General features: G+C 40.4%; 1 protein-coding gene across 22 annotated transcripts in view; it reads right to left on the reverse strand.

Moving 5' to 3' along the window:
- Window positions 1-23,089, reverse strand: part of LOC105497742 (putative uncharacterized protein encoded by LINC01549) — a 98,170-nt gene that overhangs the window by 73,567 nt on the left and 1,514 nt on the right. For 11 of the 22 annotated variants that reach the window (XR_011622313.1, XR_011622311.1, XR_011622307.1 and 8 more), the window contains exons 3-5: window positions 22,352-22,467; window positions 16,069-16,186; window positions 15,751-15,812 (exon numbers count right to left, since the gene is read on the reverse strand). Coding sequence is in view for 6 of the 22 variants with exons in the window: in XM_071095078.1 (XP_070951179.1) it covers window positions 15,751-15,812; window positions 16,069-16,186; window positions 22,352-22,384 (213 nt within the window). In the remaining 16 variants the exon portion in view is untranslated. Of the gene's footprint in view, window positions 1-6,049; window positions 6,216-6,642; window positions 6,684-14,402; window positions 14,769-14,941; window positions 15,130-15,750; window positions 15,813-16,068; window positions 16,187-22,351; window positions 22,468-23,089 lie in introns of those variants that run through there. The other 11 variants (XR_011622319.1, XR_003021754.2, XR_011622317.1 and 8 more) reach the window with 8 other exon arrangements.

A 23,089-nucleotide genomic window follows, 5' to 3' on the forward strand; every position in this document is an offset into this window, starting at 1 on the left:
ACTGACCTGGCAAACATGGCAAAACCCTGTCTCTATTAAAAATACAAAAATTAGCCGGGCATTGTGGCAGGCACCTGTAATTGCAGCCACTCAGGAAGCTGAGGCAGGAGAATCACTTAAACCTGTGAGGCAGAGTGAGCCGAGATCATGCCACTGCACTCCAACCTGGGCAACAGAGTGAGACTCTGTCTCAAGAAAAAAACAAAACAAAACAAAACAAAAAACACATATACTACAAGGTTAAGATTACAGTAACCAAAATAACATGGTACTGATACAAAAACAGGCACATGGACCAGTGGAACATAATAGAGTCCAGAAATAATCCTGCATACCTACAGCCATCCAATCTTCAGCAGAGCTGACAAAAATAAGCATTGGAGAAAAGGATCCCTATTCAAAAAAAAATGGTGCTGTCATAACAGGCTAGCCATATTCAGAAGATTGAAACTGGATCCCTTCCTTACACCATATACAAAATTCAACTCAAGATGAACTAAAGATGTAAATGCAAAACTTAGAACTATAAAAATCCTGAAAGAAAACCTAGGAAATACCATTCTGGACATACGACCTGGCAAACATTTCATGATGAAGATGCCAAAAGCAATTGCAACAAAAACAAAAATTGACAGATGGGACCTAATTAAACTGAAGATCTTCTGCACAGAAAAAGAAATTATCAACAGAGTAAACAGACAGCTTATAGAATGGGAGAAAATATATGCAAACTATGCATCTAACAAAGGTCTAATATCCAGAATCTATATAAAGGATCTTAAATCAACAAGCAAAAAACAACCTCATTAAAAAGTAGACAAAGGACACAAACAGACAGTTTTCAAAAGAAGATATACATGTGACCAACAAGCATCTGAAAAAAATACTTAACATCACTATTCATTAGAGAAATGAAAATCAAAACTACATTGAGACACCATCTCACACCAGTCAGAATGGCTATTATTAAAAAATCAGAAAATAACAGATGCTGGTGACGTTTCAGAGAAGAGGGAACACTTATACACTGCTGATGGGAATATAAATTAGTTCAGCCATGTGAAAAGCAGTGTGGCAACTCCTCAAAGAACTTAAAACAGAACTACTATTTGACCCAGCCATCCCATTATTGAGTATATAACCAAAAGAATATAAATCATTTTACCATAAATACACATGAATGTGTATGTTCATTGCAGCACTCTTCACAATAGCAAAGACATGAAATCAATCTAGATGCCCACCAGCAGTAGAGTGGATAAAGAAAATGTACATATTCATCATGGAATATTACGTAGCCATAAAAAAGAATGAAATCATGCATGACCTTTGCAGCAACATAGATGGAGCTGGAGGCCATTATCCTAAGAAAAGGACAAAACTGGAGGCATCACATAATCTGATTTCAAGATACAGTAAAAAGCTATCAAAGCTATTGTAATCAACACAGTATGGTGCTGTGGGCCTCAAAATAATAAAAACCACATATGATAATCTAACAGCTAATATCATTTTCAATGGCGAAAAACTGAAAACCTTTCCCCTAGGATCAGAATTAAGATATGGCTCTCTATTCTTGTCTCTTGTATTCAACATAGTACTAGAAGCCCTAGCCAGAGGAATTAAATTTTTAAAAAATTACAGGGATCCAAATTTGGAAGAAAGAAGTAAAATTGTCCCTGTTTGCAAAGGACATGATTTATATATAGAAAAATTCTAAAGATTCCACAAAAATATCTGATTTAAACAACTAAACAAATTTAGTAAATTTTCAGGTTACAGATTCAATATGCAAAAATCAGTTGTACTTCTATACACTAACAATTACCTGTTTGAAAAAATAAATAAGAAAACAATCCCATTTACGAAAGCATTAAAAATTTTTAAAAACTTAAGAATAAATTTAACCAAGGAAGTGAAAGGTCTATACACTGAAAGTACAAAACATTGAAAGAAATTGATGCAAAGATATCCAATGTTTATGGATTGAAAGAATTAATATTGGTAAAATATTCATACTACCTGATATGGTTTGGCTGTGTCCCCACCCAAATCTCATCTTGAATTGCAGTTCCCATAATCCCCATGCGTTGTGGGAGGCAACAAGTGGGAGATAATTGACTCATGTGGGCAGTTACCCCCATGCTGCTGTTCTCATGATAGTGAGTGAGTTCTTATGAGATCTGATGGTTTTATAAAGGGCTTTTCCCCTTTTGCTCAGCACTTCTCCTTGTTGCCACTACGTGAAGAAGGATATATCTGCTTCCCCTTCCACCACGATTGTAAGTTTCCTGAGGCCTCCCCAGCCATGTGGAACTGTGAGTTAATTAAACCTCTTTCCTTTATAAATTACCCAGTCTCAGGTATGTCTTTATTAGCAGTGTGAAAATGGACTAAAACATTACCTAAAGCAATCTATAGATTTAATGCAATCCCAATGAAAATTCCAATGTCATTTTCTGCAGAAATAGAAAAAGCAATCCTACAATCTATTGAAACCACAAAAGTCCTCAAATAGTCAAAGCAATCTTGAACAAAAAGAACAAAGATGGAGGTATCACATAACCTGATTTCAAAATACACTACAAAGCTACTGTAGTCAAAACAGTATAATACTGTGTAAAAACAGACATATAAACCAGTGGAACAAACTAGAGAGACGAGAATAAATCCACACCTTTATGGTCATTTGATTTTTGGCAAAGGTGCCAAGAACACACAATAGGGAAAAGATAGTCTCTTCAATAAATGGTTTTGGAAAACCTGGATATCCACATGTAGAATAATGAAACTGAACCCTTATCCCACACCACATACAAAAACCAACTCAAAATGAATTAAAGATTTAAATGTAAGTCTTGGAACTGTAAAACTACTAGAATAAAATATAGGGGAAAAGCTTCTTGACATTGTTTTGGCAAAGACTTGTTTGGATATGACCCCAAAAGCATAGGAAACAAAAATAGAAATAAACTGAGATTTCATTAAAAAATCATGTTGTACACTTTAAGTATATAGAATTTTTGTCAGTTATACCTCAATAAAGCTGGACACACACACACACACACACAAACACACACACGCACATATATTTTGTATATTTGGGGTTTTCTTCCAGCACATGAGGAAGCCACAGAAGGGCTTTAACCGTTCAGGGATAGGATCCAAGTTGTGTTGTAGAGTGACACTCTGGTGGCTGGGAAGAGTGAATTGTGTTACACCCAGAAGCAGAGAGATCCCATTGTACGGCCATTGCAGTGGGCCCCCAAGAGCCTTCAGTGGGGCTGGTGACTCCACCTGAGCTTGAAGGATTTCCAAGGGCAGAAAGGGGGTGGGGGTGGCAGAGGATAGTACTCAGTGAGGCTTTAGGGGGCCATTATATGGTTCATGTGATCAGTGTGAACAGTTCCTAGATCAGGGACGGTCAAAACTTCCTAGGTAAATGAAGAAGCTGTTCCTCAAACAAAATCTCACTTGGAACTGCCACATTTAAGTAGAGGAAAGGGCAGTGGCTCTCCTTGGGGCTGGGGAAGGGGTCTACAGCCACATCTGGCTCTTAGGCATTGTTATTCCTTCTGCTCTTCCCCAACTGTGGCCTCCAAACCACTCTTGTAGAACTCCCAGGGCTCTGAGGGTCCCAGTGGGAGAACCTCTGATGGGAGGGAAGGAGTGTGAGAGTGCCCTGCTGTGCCCTTCCTCTCGCCTTGCTCCCTTAACTTGTGCTGTGCACAGCTCTTGACCTTTCTGAGAACAGACTGGCGTCTCTGGCTGCCCTCCCTCCCTCCCTCCCCACCAACCCTGACCAGCAGAGGTTCTCTGCATAGCTGACTCAGTGAGCCACCTTCCTTAAGGCAAGGTCCTTTATTTACCCCTCTGCCTCCCATTTTGGCACCTCGGTGGCTATAAATACGCCCTGTGAATGCAATTACGTGATGGAACACAGACTATGCCAAAGCCTCCTTGCTCCAGGCTATGGTATCAGCCATCTACCTCTGTGAAGCATATAAAAAGACACGCGACTCAGGAGGCAACCGCACGAGACAGAAAGCAAGAGCACAACGAAAAATATAACAACAAACAAACTCATAAGACGGCATTATGAGTATTCCCAGGAGAATAAAAAGGCTCCAAAAAGGTAACTCCCGTCTCTTGAGCATACAATATGGTTTTTATAAAATTCCAGGACTCTTTCCTCCTTTTTTTTTGTTGTTTTTACCATTTCACCCCCACAACACAGTTTTTTCTTAAGGAAATTAAACACAAAACACCTACTGTATATTTAATTTAAAGAGGAAAAAAAAAAACAAACTCCTCAAACCTTTCAATGTTGAAATATCATTAAGGAGGGTGACGCAAAGCTGGAGAGGCCAGGAAATTGAGTCTTTAACCTGCCACTCCTTCCCGAGCGTATGGCCGTGTATGTCATTACACAGCACTCCGCTCCGGAGTATAAATTAAGCTTCATTATAAAGATAAAGAAGGCAGCCCAGGCCTGGAGCTTCGGCTCGATCTGGCTCTGGCTGCGGTGGGCTGAGGGGGAGTGGGTGGGTCTTGGCCCCTCTCTCTTCTAAAGGTCACAGTAGTAGCACAAGGACCCCCACCTCCTTCATCTTGGGGGGGCTGCTGCGAGGCCTTCTCAGTGAAGCATTGGCCAGACTCTGGGAAGAGCCTGCGATGGACAGGCTGTGCTTTCCAGATTTGGAAACTTGGCTCATACTTTTCCTTAAGCAGCCTCCCCCTTCTCTGCCTGTCTCAAATCTTCCTGTCATTCAATGCCCAGAGCAAACGCCATGGTCTTGCTGAAGCCACATCTCTAACCGCCCAGCTATTTCTTTCCCTCTGGCTCGTCCTGCATAACCAAGATTTTGAATTGTGAAGTTGATTGCCTGAGTTCCCGGCCAACGTTCCTTCATGTTGGACAGGTGACTAAGCCTCTTTATGCCTTTGTTTCCTTGTCTACAGGATGAACTAGTTGCGCAGATTAAGTGAGATTGTGCCCATAAAACACTTAGTCATTCAACAACTCTTACTTAAACTATCTTGGGAGCATAGCAGATGTGAAAGAAAACTATCTTTAGTCCCCTTTGAAAGTTCATTCCACAGATCTGGCTGGCCCAAACAACAGTACTTGTTTGTCAAAGGCATGGTCTGTGCCCCCAAGCCTGGGCTGGGGAGTGTCAATAGCTAATGAGAGAAGGGCCGAGGAACTCTGAAGGTCCTTGCCAATGAAGAGCACGTCATACTTCAAGGATGCTGTCTGTGCTCTGCAGAAACCACGAGGCAGCCTAGAAGCTGCATTTCCACAAGGAAGCTGAAGGAACGCAGGACAGAGTAAGGACTGCTGGGCTGCGGTGAAAGGGAAAACCTTGCAGGAAAAATGGCACATCATTTATTTTTCATTTACAAAGCGATTAACCTATGCATTATTTTCCCCCAAAGGATTTTAGGTGGTTTTCAAAAGCACGTGCAATTCAAAATATAAGATAAATGAGGGAAAATATATATAATTGTCAGTCCAGGGATTATATTTGACACTTGGAGCTTAAAAGAAAGAAATGTTTGGATGGATGTGTATGTGTGTGCATGTTGTAGGGGGTGGGGAGTGAGGGAGGGTTTCCCAACCGTAAGCTGATTGTTTTAGGTTTTCATCTTGTGATTCATACTATATTTGGCTTTGAGAAGCTTAAGTCCACTATAGAGAAGATACTTCAGGTGACTTACAGCTCTTACATGGACTCTCAGCAGAACTTGGTTACAAAGGATTGGGAAAGTGTCCCAGGGATCTTGGTGACCAATATCTGGGGACATAACTAATGAGGAAGTGACCCAGGCTTGCAGCGAAGAAAACAATGACTCTCTTGGCTGGTCCTAAATCTCCTGTTTACTCATGAAGATCCTTTGATCACCTCCTTGGCCAGGCAAACCTGTCCTTACTGTTTGTTTCAACTTACGGGGAATTTCCCGGGAGCCTGGCCCTATCTCTCCATCTCACAAGAATAACCTTTAATCTTACGAATCTTCACAACACACGCTGTATAGCAACCATCACCTTAGGATACTAGACAGTGGAGTTGGTGTGCATCCAATAAGGAGGTCATCCCCAAGGCGTTCTGGAAGCTCAGGCCTCACGGAATGATGTTCCCAAACTGCCTTGATTTCTGGCGATTTCAAACAGAGGATCACAGAGCACTCTTCAGGTTCATGTTAGTGGCTTCCTTGGCACGTAGATCCCAAAGCAAAGGATGCCAGGCAATAAATCAGAAATAGAATTGAGAAATAAGCACAAAGAGGATGAAGGGAAGTGCAGAATACATTTGGTTTCTCGTGGGGGATAAGTTGGATTACGGTCTTAAAAAGGTTTAAAATAGTGCAGAAATGCTAAACATGAAAAGAGGTGTTGGATATTTTTTAAAATTCCAGAAAATCAGAACCAGAGTCATGACGACATAAGAGGGATTCACTGGTCATTTTGTTCAGTAGTGTCAGAAATAAGGAGCCTGGCGGCGCACATCCAGCCAAATCCAGGCAAGTGGGAATGGAGAGGCAAAGAGGGCTTGAGTTAAAACACAGTATCGTTTTCATGCCCCACCAGAACTTGCTGACATCCTCACATGGGCTCAGAATTTAAGCACATGAGCTCACCTTCAACTTTAACAGCCTACATTCACCTTCCCCGAGTGGTTCTGCAAAGAAATAAGAACCTGTGTTTTCCTTCCAAGTAACAGAGACCGTGAGATGAGTGTTTAGGCTGGTTTTCCTGCAAATTCAGGCATCACAGAAAAATTTGTGACTACACACACACATGCAAAAACATACATTCTGTGGCCAGAATATGTTTATGTTTAATATACTTTTCAATTAAAAAAATAAAAACTGGCTGGGCATGGTGTCTCATGCCTGTAATCCCAGCACTTTTGGAGGCCAAGGTGGGCCAGTCACAAGGTCAGATCAAGATCATCCTGGCTAATAAGGTGAAACCCCATCTCTACTAAAAATACAAAAAATTAGCCAGGCTTGGTGGCATGCGCCTGTAGTCCCAGCTACTCAGGAGACTGAGGCAGGAGAATTGCTTGAACCTGGGAGGCAGAGGTTGCAGTGAGCTGAGATCACGCTACTGCACTCCAGCCTGGGCGACAGACCGAGACTCCATCTCAGAAAAAAAAAAAAAAAAAAAAGAAAAAAAGAAAAGAAAAAATATCAAAACCACAAAGAATTAATGAGAGCAGGCTATCTATAAAGCCATCTCCTTGTATTTCTTTTAGAATCATTTAATAATGTTAAAATCTTAATGTAAATGAAATCATATTTTCAACATGATTTTCAGGATTTGTATGCCTCTCTCTCTCTGTAAGTCTAAGTCAGGACCTTGACTGAAGAAAAGTATCCCTGCATCCAGTTCTGCTCTGGCCTCATCTTTCTGAAAGCGTAGAGAAACAGAGGCTCCAAGAGATATCCTGTAGCTGAAAAAATCAAAATTGTTAAAACTAGAAAACACCATAGGCAATGGATTTAATTCTTTCCTGTTACAGAGGAGGGTTCAAGCTTTGAAAGAGAAATTATTTCCCCAAGTTCAGATCTCCTGACTCCAAATCAAATTACTTTTTTTTTTTTTTTCAGACAGAGTCTTGCTCTGTCGCCAGGCTGAAGTGCAGTGGCACGATCTCGGCTCACTGCAACCTTCTCCTCCCGGGTTCAAGTGATTCTCCTGCCTCAGCCTCCCGAGTAGCTGGGACTATAGGCACGAGCCACTGCACCCAGCTAATCAAATTACTTTCTATTGTCCTGGGGCCTGGACTGCTGGTGAAGTCAAGTGGGGCAGCCACTTATCTAGCCAAGTCATCCACCTCTGAAGGGCTGTGCAGCTGGACGGCGGGGAGAGGGAGCTCTAAATGGGCTCCAGGCAGAACAGGTGTCACTTGAGGGACAGCTCTCAGTGCAGGGAGTCCTGCTTCCACATCAATGCCCGGACAGAGAATTATGGAAAGTAAATGGGGACGGAGTTCAGAAAGGGGGAGAAGAGGGCCAGGGGAGAAGAAGAGAAGGGCAGTGGCTCAGTAAGACCATAACCTTTGCTAGGACACCAGTCTGTTGAGCCAGAAGTCCAATATGAGAACTTCTTTGGCTGTCGTTGGAAGCCCCCATACAGGTCTACTGGTGCCAAGTCACTTCTGGCTCTGAAAGGCCTGCCTTTTGGTTATATTCTCCCAGTACCTCAGAATGAACAACAACAACAAAAGCGTCTTTTTACTTAGATAAACCCTCCTCTAGCAAACCCTGCAGAAAGAAGAGTTCTTTCATCACACACAAGGTAAGGGGTGGCACCCTGGACTTTCAATGGGACCTGTTTGCAGCAGGAAACAGTCATTCTTTCCAGCCTTCGTTTCCAAATGTTACCTTACATCCTCCTACCAAAAAGAAAGATTGCTATTGTTCAAAGGACCTGAGGGGCTCGAAGGCTGCCTCTGTATCCCCAGTAGGGCTGAGACTGACAACTGACCTGTGTCTTCTGCTTGGTAGCCATTTACCCAACAGCAGTTGATATACTTGGGAATTGAGGACCACAAGAAAGATGAACCTCTCGGAAGGCAGTACCGGATGGCCACTGCCCAAGCCTGGCGCAGCTTACATCACGCATACCATCCTTCCTAGCCGGCCAACCACCCTCAGCCTCTCTGGCAGGGTTCTCGCCAGCAATCATTACGACTTTATTATAGCCCCTTTCAGCAACTCATGAGTTTTTACAGCCAAATTACAAGTCTGTTTACAGTTAAGTAGCAGCAAGTACTTTTAAAACAAGTACTGTAGATATTTTTACGACTGAGTTTGCACCATCAGAAACATACCGAGTATATGGCAGGGACCAGAACGCCAGGGAGGCTGTTTAGGGTTCATCTAAATAGGGCAAATAAAGGGGCTTTGTGTTTGCCTCATGGAGGCAGGTCCCCACCAGGCCAAGGCTTGGATTTTACACCATGAGGTCTTTGTATGTATACCAATGTGGGGTTCATCTGATAGTTTAAGGGACATAATTTGCTTCATTAGCTGTATTAAATCTTAGAATAATTAGGTTATAATTTTAAAAATTATTATGATCACGTAATAGAATAGTCAAATTCATAGCAACAGAAAGTAGAATGGCTGTTGCCAGGGGTTGTGGGGTGGAAGGAATGGGGAGTTGGTGTTTAACGGGGACAGAGTTTCATTGTGAGAATATGAAAATCTTCTGGAGATGGATGGTGATGATTTTGCACAGCAATGTGAATGAACTTGATGCCACTGAACTGTCCACTTGAAATGGTTAAGATGATACATTTTACGCATATTTTATAGCAATAAAAATTATTTAGAAGCTGAAGACATATATTATTGCCTTCAGGTAGAGGATGGAGATTTAGGATTAGGGAAGTAAGTATACACATATATATGTATATGTGTGTGTGTGTGTGTGTGTGTGTGTAAAACAATCCCTTTTCAAAACACATAGTTAACTTATTCTTTCACTTTCTCCTTTGATAACACCAATATCCAGATTTAGTACAAGATGCCTAAAACATTCCAATTTTATCATATGAGCCAAGTTTGTCTGAAAACAAGTGGTGGATGGTATTTTTAGTGTGGTAAATAGTTTTATTATTTTCAAGTAAAATCTCTGTAACATGGTTAACTCATGGAGTGAGATGTTCAATTCTGAAGAAACCTCTAATAGGATAACAACTTTCAAGTATTTTCTGTGATGGAATCACTCACAGTTGTTTGAGAACTTTGATATGTTTGTCCAACAAATACATAAACTATTCGTATTGAGTAAATCTTTTTACTTGAATCGTTTGGGTCATAAAGATGACTTACCCACCATTTCCAAGCAGCAAGAAACCCTTGGTTGTGAGAAGACAATTCTGAACAATATGTATATCTGAAGAGTAATTTTCTCATTGACTTAAAACATTCTCTTTTGATTATAACCTGAAGAATTCATGTTTTCTCACAAAAAAGCAGAACAAGTAAATATTAATGAAAAGAGATGATAAAAGGAAATAGAGCAAGCGTAACTAATATTGATTATGATATTTATAGGTTTTTTTTTGTTTTAAAACAACAGAAATGTATTTCCTCCCAGTTCAAGTTCTTTATCACTACACTGCACTGTCTCATTCATATAACGCCATTTATTTTTTGCATTTCCCTCTGAATGGTAAATTTCACAATGGCCAAATAATCTGTCTCTCTCATTCACTACTGTGTACTCAGGGTCTAGAACAATTCCTGGCATCTAATAGGTGCCTTGAAAAAAAATTATTGTGGTAGAATATACATGACAAAACATTTACCATTTTAACTTTTTTTTTTTTTTTTTTCTCCAGAGACAGGATCTCACTTTGTTACTCAGGCTGGAGGAGTGCAGTGGTGCGATCATAGTTCAGTGTTCAGTGCAGCCTCAAATTCCTGGGCTCAAGTGATCTTCCTTTCTCAGCCTCCCAAGTAGTTGGGACTCCAGGCACACGCCACCACACTGGCTAATTTTTAAATTTTTTGTAGAGATGGGGTCTCACTATGTTGCCCACGCTGGTCTCAAACTCTTGGCCTCAAGTGATCTTTCCACCTTGGCCTCCCAAAGTGCTGGGATTACAGGCATTAGCCACTACGCCCTGCCATCATTTTAACCGTTTTTAAGTGTACAATTCAGCAGCATTGACTGCATTCATACTGTTGTGCAACCGTCATCACCATCCATTTCCAGAGCTGTTTTTTTTTTTTTTTTTTTTGGCAACAAACTTCTCAACAGTAAAGCAAAGACCATAGTGGAGAACATTTTTGATAAACTCAAGGATTTGATCCAAGGAGTTTATGAACCAAGGCTATCCCTCAACAGATTTGAGCATGCAAAACTCAGGCAATCCTATGCTCTGAAACTTTCTTTCCACAGGACTATTCAAGGAGAAAAGCTTCATCCAAATCAGAGAGAACTGGGGAAACATTGGCCAAATTACTAATAGTGGGTCTTCAATATATTTAATTATAGATCCCAAACTAAAAGAAATGTAGGAACAATTAATTTTTTATTGTCCTGACGAATATGTCGGCCCTCCATATCTGTGGGTTCCACATCTTCAGATTAAAACAACTACAGATAGAAAATATTTTTTAAATGCAATAGTGAAAAATACAAATAAAAACAATAGAGTATAATGACTGTTTACACAGCATTTACACTGTATTAGGTACTATAAGTAGTCTAGAGTTGATTTAAAGTATACAAGAGGATGTGCATAGGTTATATGCAAATACTAAGCCATTTTATATAAGGGACTCGAACATCCATGGAATTTGATAGGGGAGGTGTTGTCCTGGAACTGATATCCCATGGATACCGACTATATAATAATACAACTTTAAAAACTGGGAGAAAGGAGAGAGGAGAAGTAGAATAAGCACATTGATTGCTGCATAAGAAATAGATGGGAATTACAATTTTTAAGAATGCTCTATAACTTAAGAGTTGACAAACCAAATAACAAATCTTCCCAGAGAGGGAGCATTCCTCCAAGCATTACTGGCCTCCTAGAGACTCAAGGTAGTTCTTTGCTCACCATGGAGGTGCTGTTGTCAAGAGCCATGAGCTTAGCTGGTGCTTCTTTGTCTCCATAATAGGATGGGGCTTCAGTTCAGGGTAGGAAGATGGAAGTAGGATATACTTGTTAGGATAAATATTTGTTCTAATTGTGTGTGTGTGTGTGTGAGAGAGAGAGAGAGAGACAGAGAGAGAGAGAGAGAGAGAGAGAGAGAGAGAATTAAGTGGGGACTTGGGTTTCTGCTTCAGAATCATGAACTTCACTGGCTTCTAAACTCTTTCTTAGCTCAGAAATGCAGTATCAATGTCCTGACTGGGCTCACCCACTACTGTGTTATGTGTCATATTCCCAGACAGAAATCAACATCCCTGAAACATAATTCTATAAGGGTGGTGCTTAATCTAGTTTTTACCTTCCTGGGCTTTGAATTCCTGATTCTAATTGCAAAACAAGGCCCATAAATAACAGGTATAATAATGCTCATTTAATGTAGCCAACACTTATTGAGTTATCATTCTGTCAGGCACTAGGCTTGTAAAGCAGTGCCTAAATGTAGTTAACATTTAACTGTTACTGGTTTTATGTGCATTGCCTCATCTAACGCTCACAAAAGACCCTATGAAGTAGGTGTTATTACTCTTCCCATTTCACAGCTGAAAAAACTGAAACTGAGATTAAGTATATTGCCTAATATCACATGGTTAGCAGGTTACAGAAAGGACTTGAATCAGATTTGTTTGACATCACAGCCCCTTAGCTTAACCACTCTGTTAATTCTGGAGGGATCTTTAACTCAGAATTGCATAAAGATGCAGCGAGGCTGTTAGCAATGCCCAAGACACACTGCATTTTGCAGCTGTAATCTAAGATAAGTTTGACATCATCCTCACCAAAATTGAGATATTGTAACAAGAAAAGTTTGTTAATTTATTTATCTTATGAGGGGAGTCAATACTCAGCTTTTAATTCTAAACACTAGTAAATAAGGATCCAGTTTCATCACTTACAATGTTTAAAAGTAATTATCTAGTTTTTTTTTTTTTGTAAGATGTACATGCAAATTGGTAAGAAAAAGACTCACATCCAACCTCAATTTAACAGAAAAATTGGAAAGGCATCACCAGGACAGCCATTTAAAAATATGGACCGGCCACGCGTGGTGGCTTATGCCTGTAATCTCAGCACTTTGGGAGGCTGAGGCAGGCAGATCACAAGGTCAGGAGATCGAGACCATCCTGGCTAACATGGTGAAACCACGTCTCTACTAAAAAAAAGTACAAAATATTAGTCGGGCGTGGTGGCGGGTGCCTGTAGTCCCAGCTACTCGGGAAGCTGAGGCAGGAGAATGGTGTGAACCCGGGAGGCAGAGCTTGCAGTGAGCAGAGATCGCCACTGCATTCCAGCCTGGGGGACAGAGGGAGACTGTCTCAAAAAAAAAAAAAAAAAAAAAATGGACCACAAGTAAATGAAGTTTACTAGAAATCAAAGAAATACAAATTAAAACTTAATAATATACCACTTTATTCTATCAAATGGAAATATTTTAAAATTAATAACACACAGTGTTTAAAAAGGTATGAGGAAAGGAAGGAATCATTAGAAATAATTCAAAGAGCAATTTGGCCAAATATATCATAAGCTTTAAAATCTGCATACTTTTTGATACAGCAGTTCTTTTCCTTCACCTAGGACTTTGTAATACCATATAATGCAAAAAATATAAAAACAATGAACAGCAGCATATATAGCTACCAGATTTTTCATAGTAATATCGAATCAGGGAATCGGTTAAATAAACTTTGGAAGATTCTTGCAATTTAATACCATGTGGCTATTAAACCCAGTGGAATATCTGTAGCTGTAGAAAAGCACAATGACTTAGTAAAGAAAATAGAACTGACAAAGTAATATGGATTTTATTGCGTTCTGCATGTGTACGTGCACTTTTCTCTATGTAAGTTATATTTAAAGTTTTTAAATGACCATGGATGGTATGGCTTCATTTTTGTAAAGTATGCATAGATACATCATATGCAGAAGAAAATCTTCAAAGTGGAATACCCTAAAATACCCACAAGACTATCTCTGGGTGGTCGTTTATGGTTTTTTCCCACTTTATTGTGATGTGCTTTTTCTACAATGCATGTATACTGCAAGCACAATCATAAAATTTTATTAAGTAAAAGAGAGTGGAGACCCAATCTGTTGTGGCAGAAATACAGTCTCAGCCATTTCCAAAATCAACAGTTCCTTCTCGGGTCACCTGGACCGAAACTCTGCCAAGGACAGGCTGAGGTCTGGAAAACAGTAGACCACTTGGTGATCCTGGAGGAACCTGGGAGCCACGCCGCTGGACACTCGATGTTTGGTTTCTGAGTGCGACTGGTCCAAACAGTGCGTGCCTCCACCTGTCTCTCTGACTTATTGCTCTGAAGCACGGCTACATGTCACCCCGGAGTTCGCTAGGCTCCTGCTCATGGGCTGTGGGCCAATGCTTAGTTACTGAAGGTGTTGTATTTTCTGACAGTCAGAATTGGTTGCTAGATGCAGTGAAACATGACGACAACTGAGGTGTGGGCTGCAGACCTTCCTTTGATGTCACAGGGAGGAGAGAACTACAGGGGAGGCTATTCTTAAACATTGGAGCTCTCTTTCACTAACGACGGCCTTTGCTTGGCTTTTCATTCTGTGTAACTTCATCTGGAATTCTGTTTTCTCATTATTACCTGTTTCCAGATATTTCATGAAAGATTTCAACTAGTCCACTTGTCTGATTATTCTGGCCCCTTCCAGACAGACCGGCTCCAAGGTTATGAGGTAGTTTGGACTCATCTCGTGGCTTTATCAGGAAGGTTTGCAGAAGAGTGAATTCGTCTGTACGAAATTCCTTACCAAGTGGCGGCTTTTAGAGCCAACGTGTCTGAGTCTAAAAACAGCAACTTGGTTAGACAGGGCCTCACCCAAGGGCATCTTCCAGGAAAGTGCTCACATTACCTGCTGACTTCTTGAGTTGGGGTTCAACAGGCTAATTCACTTTTAATTTTCCTTGTTGGAAGCTGGTGGCAACAGGGAGAACATTCGGAGTTGGAAAAGTGCAATCCAATCCAGCTGCTCTTGCCTTGACCTAGATGTAGGATTTGGTTTCTTTCCTTTTTTTTCCCTCCTTGGTTTTCAACATGGAAAGTGCTTTCCTATGGCCTACCAGCACACAAAGAAGGATTCTCTGAAGGATCCATGGAATAGAGGAAGAGTTGGAGACAGGAAGCAATCGCAGGCTTAACCAGAAATGCACATCGAGCTGGAGACGGAAGACTCAGACCAGGGAAGACAGATGTTAGGTCAAAATAGAAGAAAGATGGCAAAATGCCCAGTCTGGGAAGATTAACTTTTAATGGAGGCTAGCAAGAATTATAAACTTAGGTTGGTACTTGCTATCTACAGGAAATAGTTAACTTATCATGTGCTGGGTTTAAGAGATATTGCAAGGCCTGCCTTCAAAAATATGGAACATTTTTATAATGACATAAGCTTGAAAGTTGATCCATGCTTGCAAAGTATACTGCAATGCAAACGGAGAGGGGATATAATGGCAGTTAGAAGGGAAGTGATGAGAAGTAAGAATGCCTGCCTGTGTGTCTAGTACTGATCAAGGATTCTAGTGACCTCTCTGACACTGTTATTTTGGTGACTTTGGAAGATCCAGTCAGCCTTTGCTCTATTTGGTTCCTCTGTATTTGCATCCATTGATCAGTGCTAATAATAATGGTCGCCCCATGTTCCCCTTTATGCAAAGCAGGAAGCATACTTCCTGTACCTCTCTATGACCAGTACCCAGCATAGCCCATGGCACACAACAAATCCAAAATGTATACACTAATTTGGCATTTATTTAATGATTGCCTTTTACATATAGAAATGATGGTAGGCCCCAGGAAAAGTCAAAATGGCTTTACAAAGAAATTTTTGATTGGTTTGTTTGTTAATAGTAAAGACCATCCTGGCACTGGATTGTGTTTTCAGGAAAGAAATATAACTCAGAGAAGGAGGAGGTTCTGATAATAGGTGCTAAAAATAAATCTGGGCTTTATTAATTTAAACCTTTGTGCCCCCTCCTATCTTCATTTCCCTTCCCTTCACCATGGCTGACAGGCATAACTTTCCATTCTTTCTGAATACTTACCCCAAAGCAGCCATGGGTGACTTTCCTGATATTACTTCGGGGGTGGGATAAGTTCAGAAGAACTAAGAAGATAAACAACAAACAAAGCAAAACATTACAAAATAAGCAAATAAACAGTACAACCCACCAAAAATTGTGTCAGAATTCTAGATTATTAAGACATTGTACTTGCTGTTTTGAAAATACTCTTCTGAAGTTTGAGTACAGTTCAAAGTCAATGACATTATTTTAAAATCTTCTATGTGAGAGCTGCTACAAGAACAATTGTACAGTGATTAAAATTAAAAAAAATATTTAGTTGGTTGTGGTGGCACACACCTGTAGTCCCAGTTATTGGGGAGGCTGAAGTAGGAGGATCAACTGAGCCCGGGAGGTCAAGGCTACAGTGAGCCGTGATTGCGCCACTGCACTCCAACCTGGGTGACAGAGTAAGACCCTGTTTCAAAAAAAAAAAAAAAAAAAAAGTCTCTCAACTTTGGTACTTTGGCGCCAGATAATTCTTTGTTGTGGGAGCTGTCCTGTGCATTGCAGGATGTTTAGCAGCTTCACTGGCCTATATACACTAGATGCCAGTAGCATCCCCCCAATTAGTGACAGCCAAAAATGTCTCCAAACATTGCCAAATGTCATGCAAATCATGCTTAGTTAAGAACCATTGGTATAAAGGAACCATGAAAAGCAGTTTTCTTGGTCTTGTTTCATACATCCTATGTTCACATACTGAAGGAATTGTAGTAACTATGAACTCATGCAGGAGGGAGGGCGTGGTGTGTGTGTAGAGGGACGAGTGTGTGTGCACAGGTGTCAGCTAATTATATATGAAGATTGGTGGAAATGGTGAAAATTTAAATTTAAGATCTGTTGGTATTTTGTCCTAAACACTCTTTCCCAAGGTCTGGCATTTCAAGAAACTATTGGCTTTTATATGACAAATTTACTGCACTGAAATTTATTGAGGAATAAAGGATGCTTCACTTCAACTTACTGTGACAGCTGGCTTTTTTTTTCTTGAAGAACTAGGCCTTACACATTATCCTACAAAAGTTTTAATTCAATGTTTACAATACCTATCTTTCTATTAATTTAGATTGGCCAGATTTATGATACATTAGGCCTGTATTTTATGTGTTATTTTTAAATTCTTGCCCATTTTATGGTACTGGGGTCAAAATTTTACTAATTCAGATGATTTTAGAGGTTTATGGTTGTTGTATCTTGCTTGTGTGACATTTTGTTAGTTATATCTATGATTTATCTGTTGCTGAGTCCTTGGTCAGGAACACAACTCCCAATTATCCAACCAATTATAACATTGTTCCATGGGAAAACTTTAGCAGCTGAAACTGTTGACTCAGTGTAATAAAAAAGAGCAGCTTAATATCAGATAAACTAAAATAAAATTTTGTTTTGGTTGACAATTGCCAACATTCACAAGGCAAGTCCTGAGAAACTCCATCTATCATTAACTTATACTGTGCAATTTCCTGTCCTAGATGGGCCTGTGCTGATACCATTTTTGTAGTCAAGATGTGTCTATCTTTGTAAGAATTGTTCTTAGTTTCCAAATTAAAAACAGTTGCTTCATTACTACATGACACAGTAGTCTGTGTTCTGAAGGACTACATGTTCAGGCAACTAAACATTTCCAAAAAAAAAAAAAAAAAAAAGCTGACTTCACCATAATGCAACGTGGAGTTCACTATTTAGTTTTCACAATAGAATGCTACTTTGCTGTCAGTCAACTTGTACTCCATCAGTATTTAATGATGCTCTTTAGATACTTGATGCATTTGATTGAGAATACACCCCTGATCTGACTGCTCCAGTCCTGCCATCTCCTGCTATCCTTCACCATCCTTCCTGACTACTGAATTGCTGGATCCAACTTTTTTTTTTCTGAGACGTAATCTTGCTCTGTCGCTCAGGCTGGAGTGCAGTGGTGCCATCTCGGCTCACTGCAACCTCTGCCTCCCGTGTTCTCCTGCCTCAGCCTCCGAAGTGACTGGGACTACAGGGGTGTGCCACCACGCCCAGCTAGTTTTTTGTATTTTTAGTAGAGATGGGGTTTCACCATGTTAGCTGGGATGGATCCGACCTTTGATGGACACACCATAAGCAGTGGGGCTCAGGACATGGAGAAATGCCATCATATGTCACTACGCCACATACACATTGATTTTATAACACATCCTGGTTTTAAAAATGTTAAAATGGAAAAAAATTGTACATCTTAAAACTAAGAACATCACATTATCCCCCAAATTTCCATTAGTCCACCCAAAGTAAATATACAATTTAAATAAAAACTGTACCCTTGCTATGAAAATTCAATTTCAAGATAATTTTCATTGTCCCATATTCCCAGTTGCATTTTTGCTTTTAGAAAGAAATTCCAGAGCATGTACTACAAGAACGTGTTAATGAGATTTTGCCAAAATAATGCTGCCTACCAAATAATCTCAAAGCTTGGTAGCTGACAACACAAGCATTTGCTCTCCCATTCACTATTTTGCATGCTGACTTGCAGTTCAGCTGGTCTAGAATGGACTCATCTTGTTGTCTTTGCTTCAGGCTGTGGGCTGGCTGGATTCAGATCTGCTATGTGTGTTTTTATTCTGGGGCCCAGGTTAAAGGGGCAGCTCTATCTGCAGTATGCTCCTCTCATAGCGAATACCAAAGCACAAGAGGCAAACTGAAATGCACAAGCTCATGGAAGACCTCTTCATGTCATGGCCACTATCATTCCATTCACTATAGAAAATCATATGGCCAGGTCTGGCATCAATGAAGTCAGGAAAACAAATTTCACCCACACAAGAAAGGGAAATAAATAATTATTTGCTGCACAATAATCCTATCACAAAATTATGGCATCTGACAATGAGACTAAAAATGCTGTTAAGTCAAGATTTTTTTTTTTTTTGGTTTTTTTTTTAAAGCTTACTCTTGAGTTAACTCGGACAACACCACTTCTTCTTTTTTTTTTATTTTTTTTTTATTTTTTTGAGACGGAGTCTCGCTCTGTCGCCCAGGCTGGAGTGCAGTGGCCGGATCTCAGCTCACTGCAAGCTCCGCCTCCCGGGTTCACGCCATTCTCCTGCCTCAGCCTCCCGAGTAGCTGGGACTACAGGCGCCCACCACCGCGCCCGGCTAGTTTTTTGTATTTTTTAGTAGAGACGGGGTTTCACCGTGTTAGCCAGGATGTACTTTTGTCTAGGGATTTTCCCCTTCCTCTCTTTCAGTCCCTAATGTCTGGATAGGGTACCATGCTTGTCCTAAGTGGCACACATCACTCAAAGTCAGATTACATTTCTTTTGTCACAGTGCTCAATGCATCTTAGGACAAGCCTTATAGGACTTTCTTTTCAGCCCTCTACAAAGCCAGATCTCCTGGGCTTTTCAGTTTTGTCACCCAATTAATGGCTATGCTTGATATCTCATATTTAGAAACTTTACCATGGATAAGATCTTTACACAGAAATAGAGTATAGTAGAGTATAGTAAGTATTAGATCTTAAAATATGAAAATGCTAGGCTGAGGAAGTAGAGTGGAAGGCACTGAGAACCTCTATTCACAGCTTAGAAGTTGGTGATCCATGTTGTTTGGTAGTGTAGCCATATCTTACACTGCTCTATCTCAGACCTCAAACCATAGGCCTATAGAGGCTGCTGCATTATGGAATTTGGAGGAGAAATTCAGGATATTGAAACACATGCCTGCCTTTTGTGGCCTTTTAAAAGGCACCATAAAGGTTCCACCAGAATTAGACAAGCCTGTGTTGAACCTTCTATATCTGAAATTCAGAGGAAGGAAAGCACAATTTGGCTAAGAGATGCCTTTCTGCATGAGCCCTGTAAAATAAGGAAGATGAGAATTGGGTGATCTGGAATTTTGCAGGGCTGGAAAAGTTTATTCTTACCGTAATCATAAATTAGTGCAAACCCAATCAGGAAGGTAGGGATCGTATCGGAAAATACCTTTAGAATGTGGGGCTAACTTCTTTTCCGATCACTGCTGAGCACATCTTGTTCCCTACGTGACAAAGAGGATAATGACCCACATTCTTAAGGTGCGGCTGGTTGGTGCTTGAGTGCCAGATGAATTTTCTTACCTCAACTATTGTTTCAAATTGCTCTGGGCAGTAAGTCAAAGGTCACTAAGGGAAAGACTTCAGGGATGGACAGAGCACTGCTCTTATCACTGAGAAACAGAAATTCTCAGGCTGGAATCCAATTTTAAGGATCATGACTCAACAAGATATCTGGAGACTGACTTATGGAGTTCAGTATTTGAAACTGGGTAAGCCCTCAAATGTTCCTAAAGGAGGAGCCAGACAATTTGTAGGAGGAATTGTCTATGAATGTTTAGTCTCTAAGAAAACCCTGAGGTCTAAGAAATGTCAGTGACAACAGCAATAACAACAACAAAAACAGGCTAATAATGGGGACAGTTTTGGCAATGCCATGTTAAGATATGGTCACAGAAAACAAAAAATCAAGAAGAGGATTCTACCAAAAGCAGAAAAGGTGGCCAGAAAGGCAGAGGACAGGAGCCATTCTCTTAGAGGGAAGAGCAGGAAGAACTTGGCAAACTGGGCAAAGGAACTATTCTGCTGGGACAGGCAGCCCTTCCTATTCCTGTCCAGCTGTGTGTGCATTCATTAATTCAGCAAATACTATTGTACCTACTGTGTTGCAGACAATGTAGAAATACATAAGTAAATAAAATAGAATTTGATATATGCAGTGAAACAATGATTACTAATGTTTCCCATCACACCCTGTTTTTTTTTGTTCTCTCTCCACCGTTGTATATTGGGCATGTTGTGTACCTTGTGAGGACTGCACATCACTCATTAATCTTAAACTTGAAGTGGGGTTTAACCATCAAATGATATTTTTCTTTTTCTTTCTGGAGACTGAGTGAGTATATTATATATGTCATATATGGATGTGGGACATGCGCTCGCTCTCTCTCTCTACACACACACACACACACACAAGCACTAGAATTGTATGTGAATGGTAGGCAGCCAAGAGGTTAACTGCAGTGGGTGGTTGCTATTTGTTTCTCCATCATCTGTTTCTTCTTCTTGCAATACCAGACCTAATATTTTGTTTGGGATCTACTTCTTCTCAGTCCACTTACAGCTCTAGATATGGGTCCACTTACAGCTCTAGAAATGAAGTGCATGATGTAGGCCTAAGTCTTTCTGATTGCAGTGGTTGATTGAAGGATGGGTATGAATGGAACAAGTCCAGTTAAAGTGAATCCAAGGAGTTGAACCATGTTAGGAAAGTCTCTCGCTAGTTACTACTGGATTTTAACCTGGCGTTAGGTAGCTCATGAGCTTCTGACATCTTGTGAGGATGAAGGAGGAGTCTTTTTGAGAATGAAGCCAATACAGATGAAAATAGATAAACTGAATCCTGATAACATCATGTGGATCATGGCATCCTACCATAACTGAATCTAGGTCTACCCTCGAATAGTTCTGTTTCTGAATCAGTAAGCTGCCATTTTAATTACATTCTATTATTTGGTGTTTGATTTTTCAATTACTTAAAAAAACAACTTTATGTGTGTGCATGTGTTTGTGTGTATGTGTACAGAAAAGACAAAGACATGCTACTGGCACTTTTTGAGTGTCAGACTATGTAGGCTTTAACATTTATTCATTTGTTTAACATTTATTCATTTATTATTCATTTGTTTCTTTATATACACAGATATTATACTTTAAAAATGTCCATACATGAAGCTATCGACAAAGCCATATGGAGTCTGGAGTAGTTACAGAATTACAAACATGTGATTGATAGACCGTAACTAAGAGTGCAGAATGTCAGAGTCTATTGATTCAAGTAAATAAGGAATCATAAAAAACGCTGTAGATAAAAGAGGGCCCCAGGGACTGAATTTGTTAAGTAATCTTCTTGTCTGACAAAGTAGCCTAGGAATATTCAACACAAAAATAAGCTATTATTCAGCAGACCCAGTGAGGGACATCAAAAGTTCCTCAGTCATACAGTGTAGACTTCTTTTCCTCGGGATTGAGAAGCCTCAGCTCCTCATGGGGGAAGACTTTGGACAAAAATTCATGGCTGTCAACTCTAGTAAACTTTTTTTGTATCTTTGACTCTGCTAATCATTATAAAGTGACCTTACAATGTTTTCTATAATTTAAAAATACTATGTAATTCCCTTTAGAAGAAGGAGCAGTTCTTGGTTTTATTACCCATCTTACCCACAGTTTCTACCATACATAAGTTAGGGTAGTAGGTTACTCTTATAAAAATATTTCCCCAAATTTAGAGGCTCAAAGAACAAGAAGTTAATTTTTCTCTAGAAGTTCAAGATAAGAGGTCAAGGTCGCTGGGATGTACGCAGCCACGCAGATTCCTTTCCTTTTGTGACCACATCATCCTTTAGGGCCTCACCATCATCTGCTTAGTAGAGGCTCAGTTACAGCCATGCCCAGGCTCTAGCCTCCAGGAGGATAGAAGAAGCCGGTTGTCTCAGTTTAAGCTGCTATAACAACAACGACAACAACAACAACAACAACAACAACAACAAACTTGGTTCTTATAAACAACAAACCTGTGTTTCTGACAGTATTGGAGACTGAGACATCCAAGAACAAGGCAATGGCAGATTTGGCCTTTGGCGAGGGCCCTCTTCATGGTTTGCAGATGGCCACCTTCTTGCTTTGGGTCCTCAGATGGTAGAGAGAAGAAACTCTGGCATCCCTTTCTCCTCTCATAAGGGCACTAGTCTTATAATGAGGGCTCTGCTCTCATGACCTCATCTAATCCTAATTATCTCTCAGAGGCTCCATCTCTTAATACCATCACACTGGGGGTTAGGACTTCTCTATATATATTTGGGCTGGATACAATCATTCAGTTCATAATACCCATCCACATCTGAAGGCCTAGATATAGGAGGGGCAGGCACTTTCCATTGGAGAAAACCCAGTTAGAGGATCACTACATAGGGAGGTGGGAAATGTGTCCTAGCCATGAGCCTAGAGGCAGGAGAATAAAATTGGGTGGAAAATAAGTCTCTTCATCTCCTCATACCCCGCTGAATAGGGTCTTTGGTAAAAAGGGGAAAATAGGCCAGTCACGGTGGCTCACGCCTGTAATCCCAGCACTTTGGGAGGCCAAGGCAGGTGGATTGCGAGGTCAGGAGTTTGAGACCAGCCTGACCAATATGGTGAAACCTCATCTCTACTAAAAATACAAACATTAGCTGGGCATGGTGAGATGTGCCTGTAATCCTAGCTACTCAGGAGGCTGAGGTAGGAGAATCGCTTGAACCTGGGAGGCAGAGGTT

Source organism: Macaca nemestrina, chromosome 4 (assembly GCF_043159975.1).
Source record: "Macaca nemestrina isolate mMacNem1 chromosome 4, mMacNem.hap1, whole genome shotgun sequence".
Taxonomy (NCBI): Eukaryota; Metazoa; Chordata; class Mammalia; order Primates; family Cercopithecidae; genus Macaca; species Macaca nemestrina.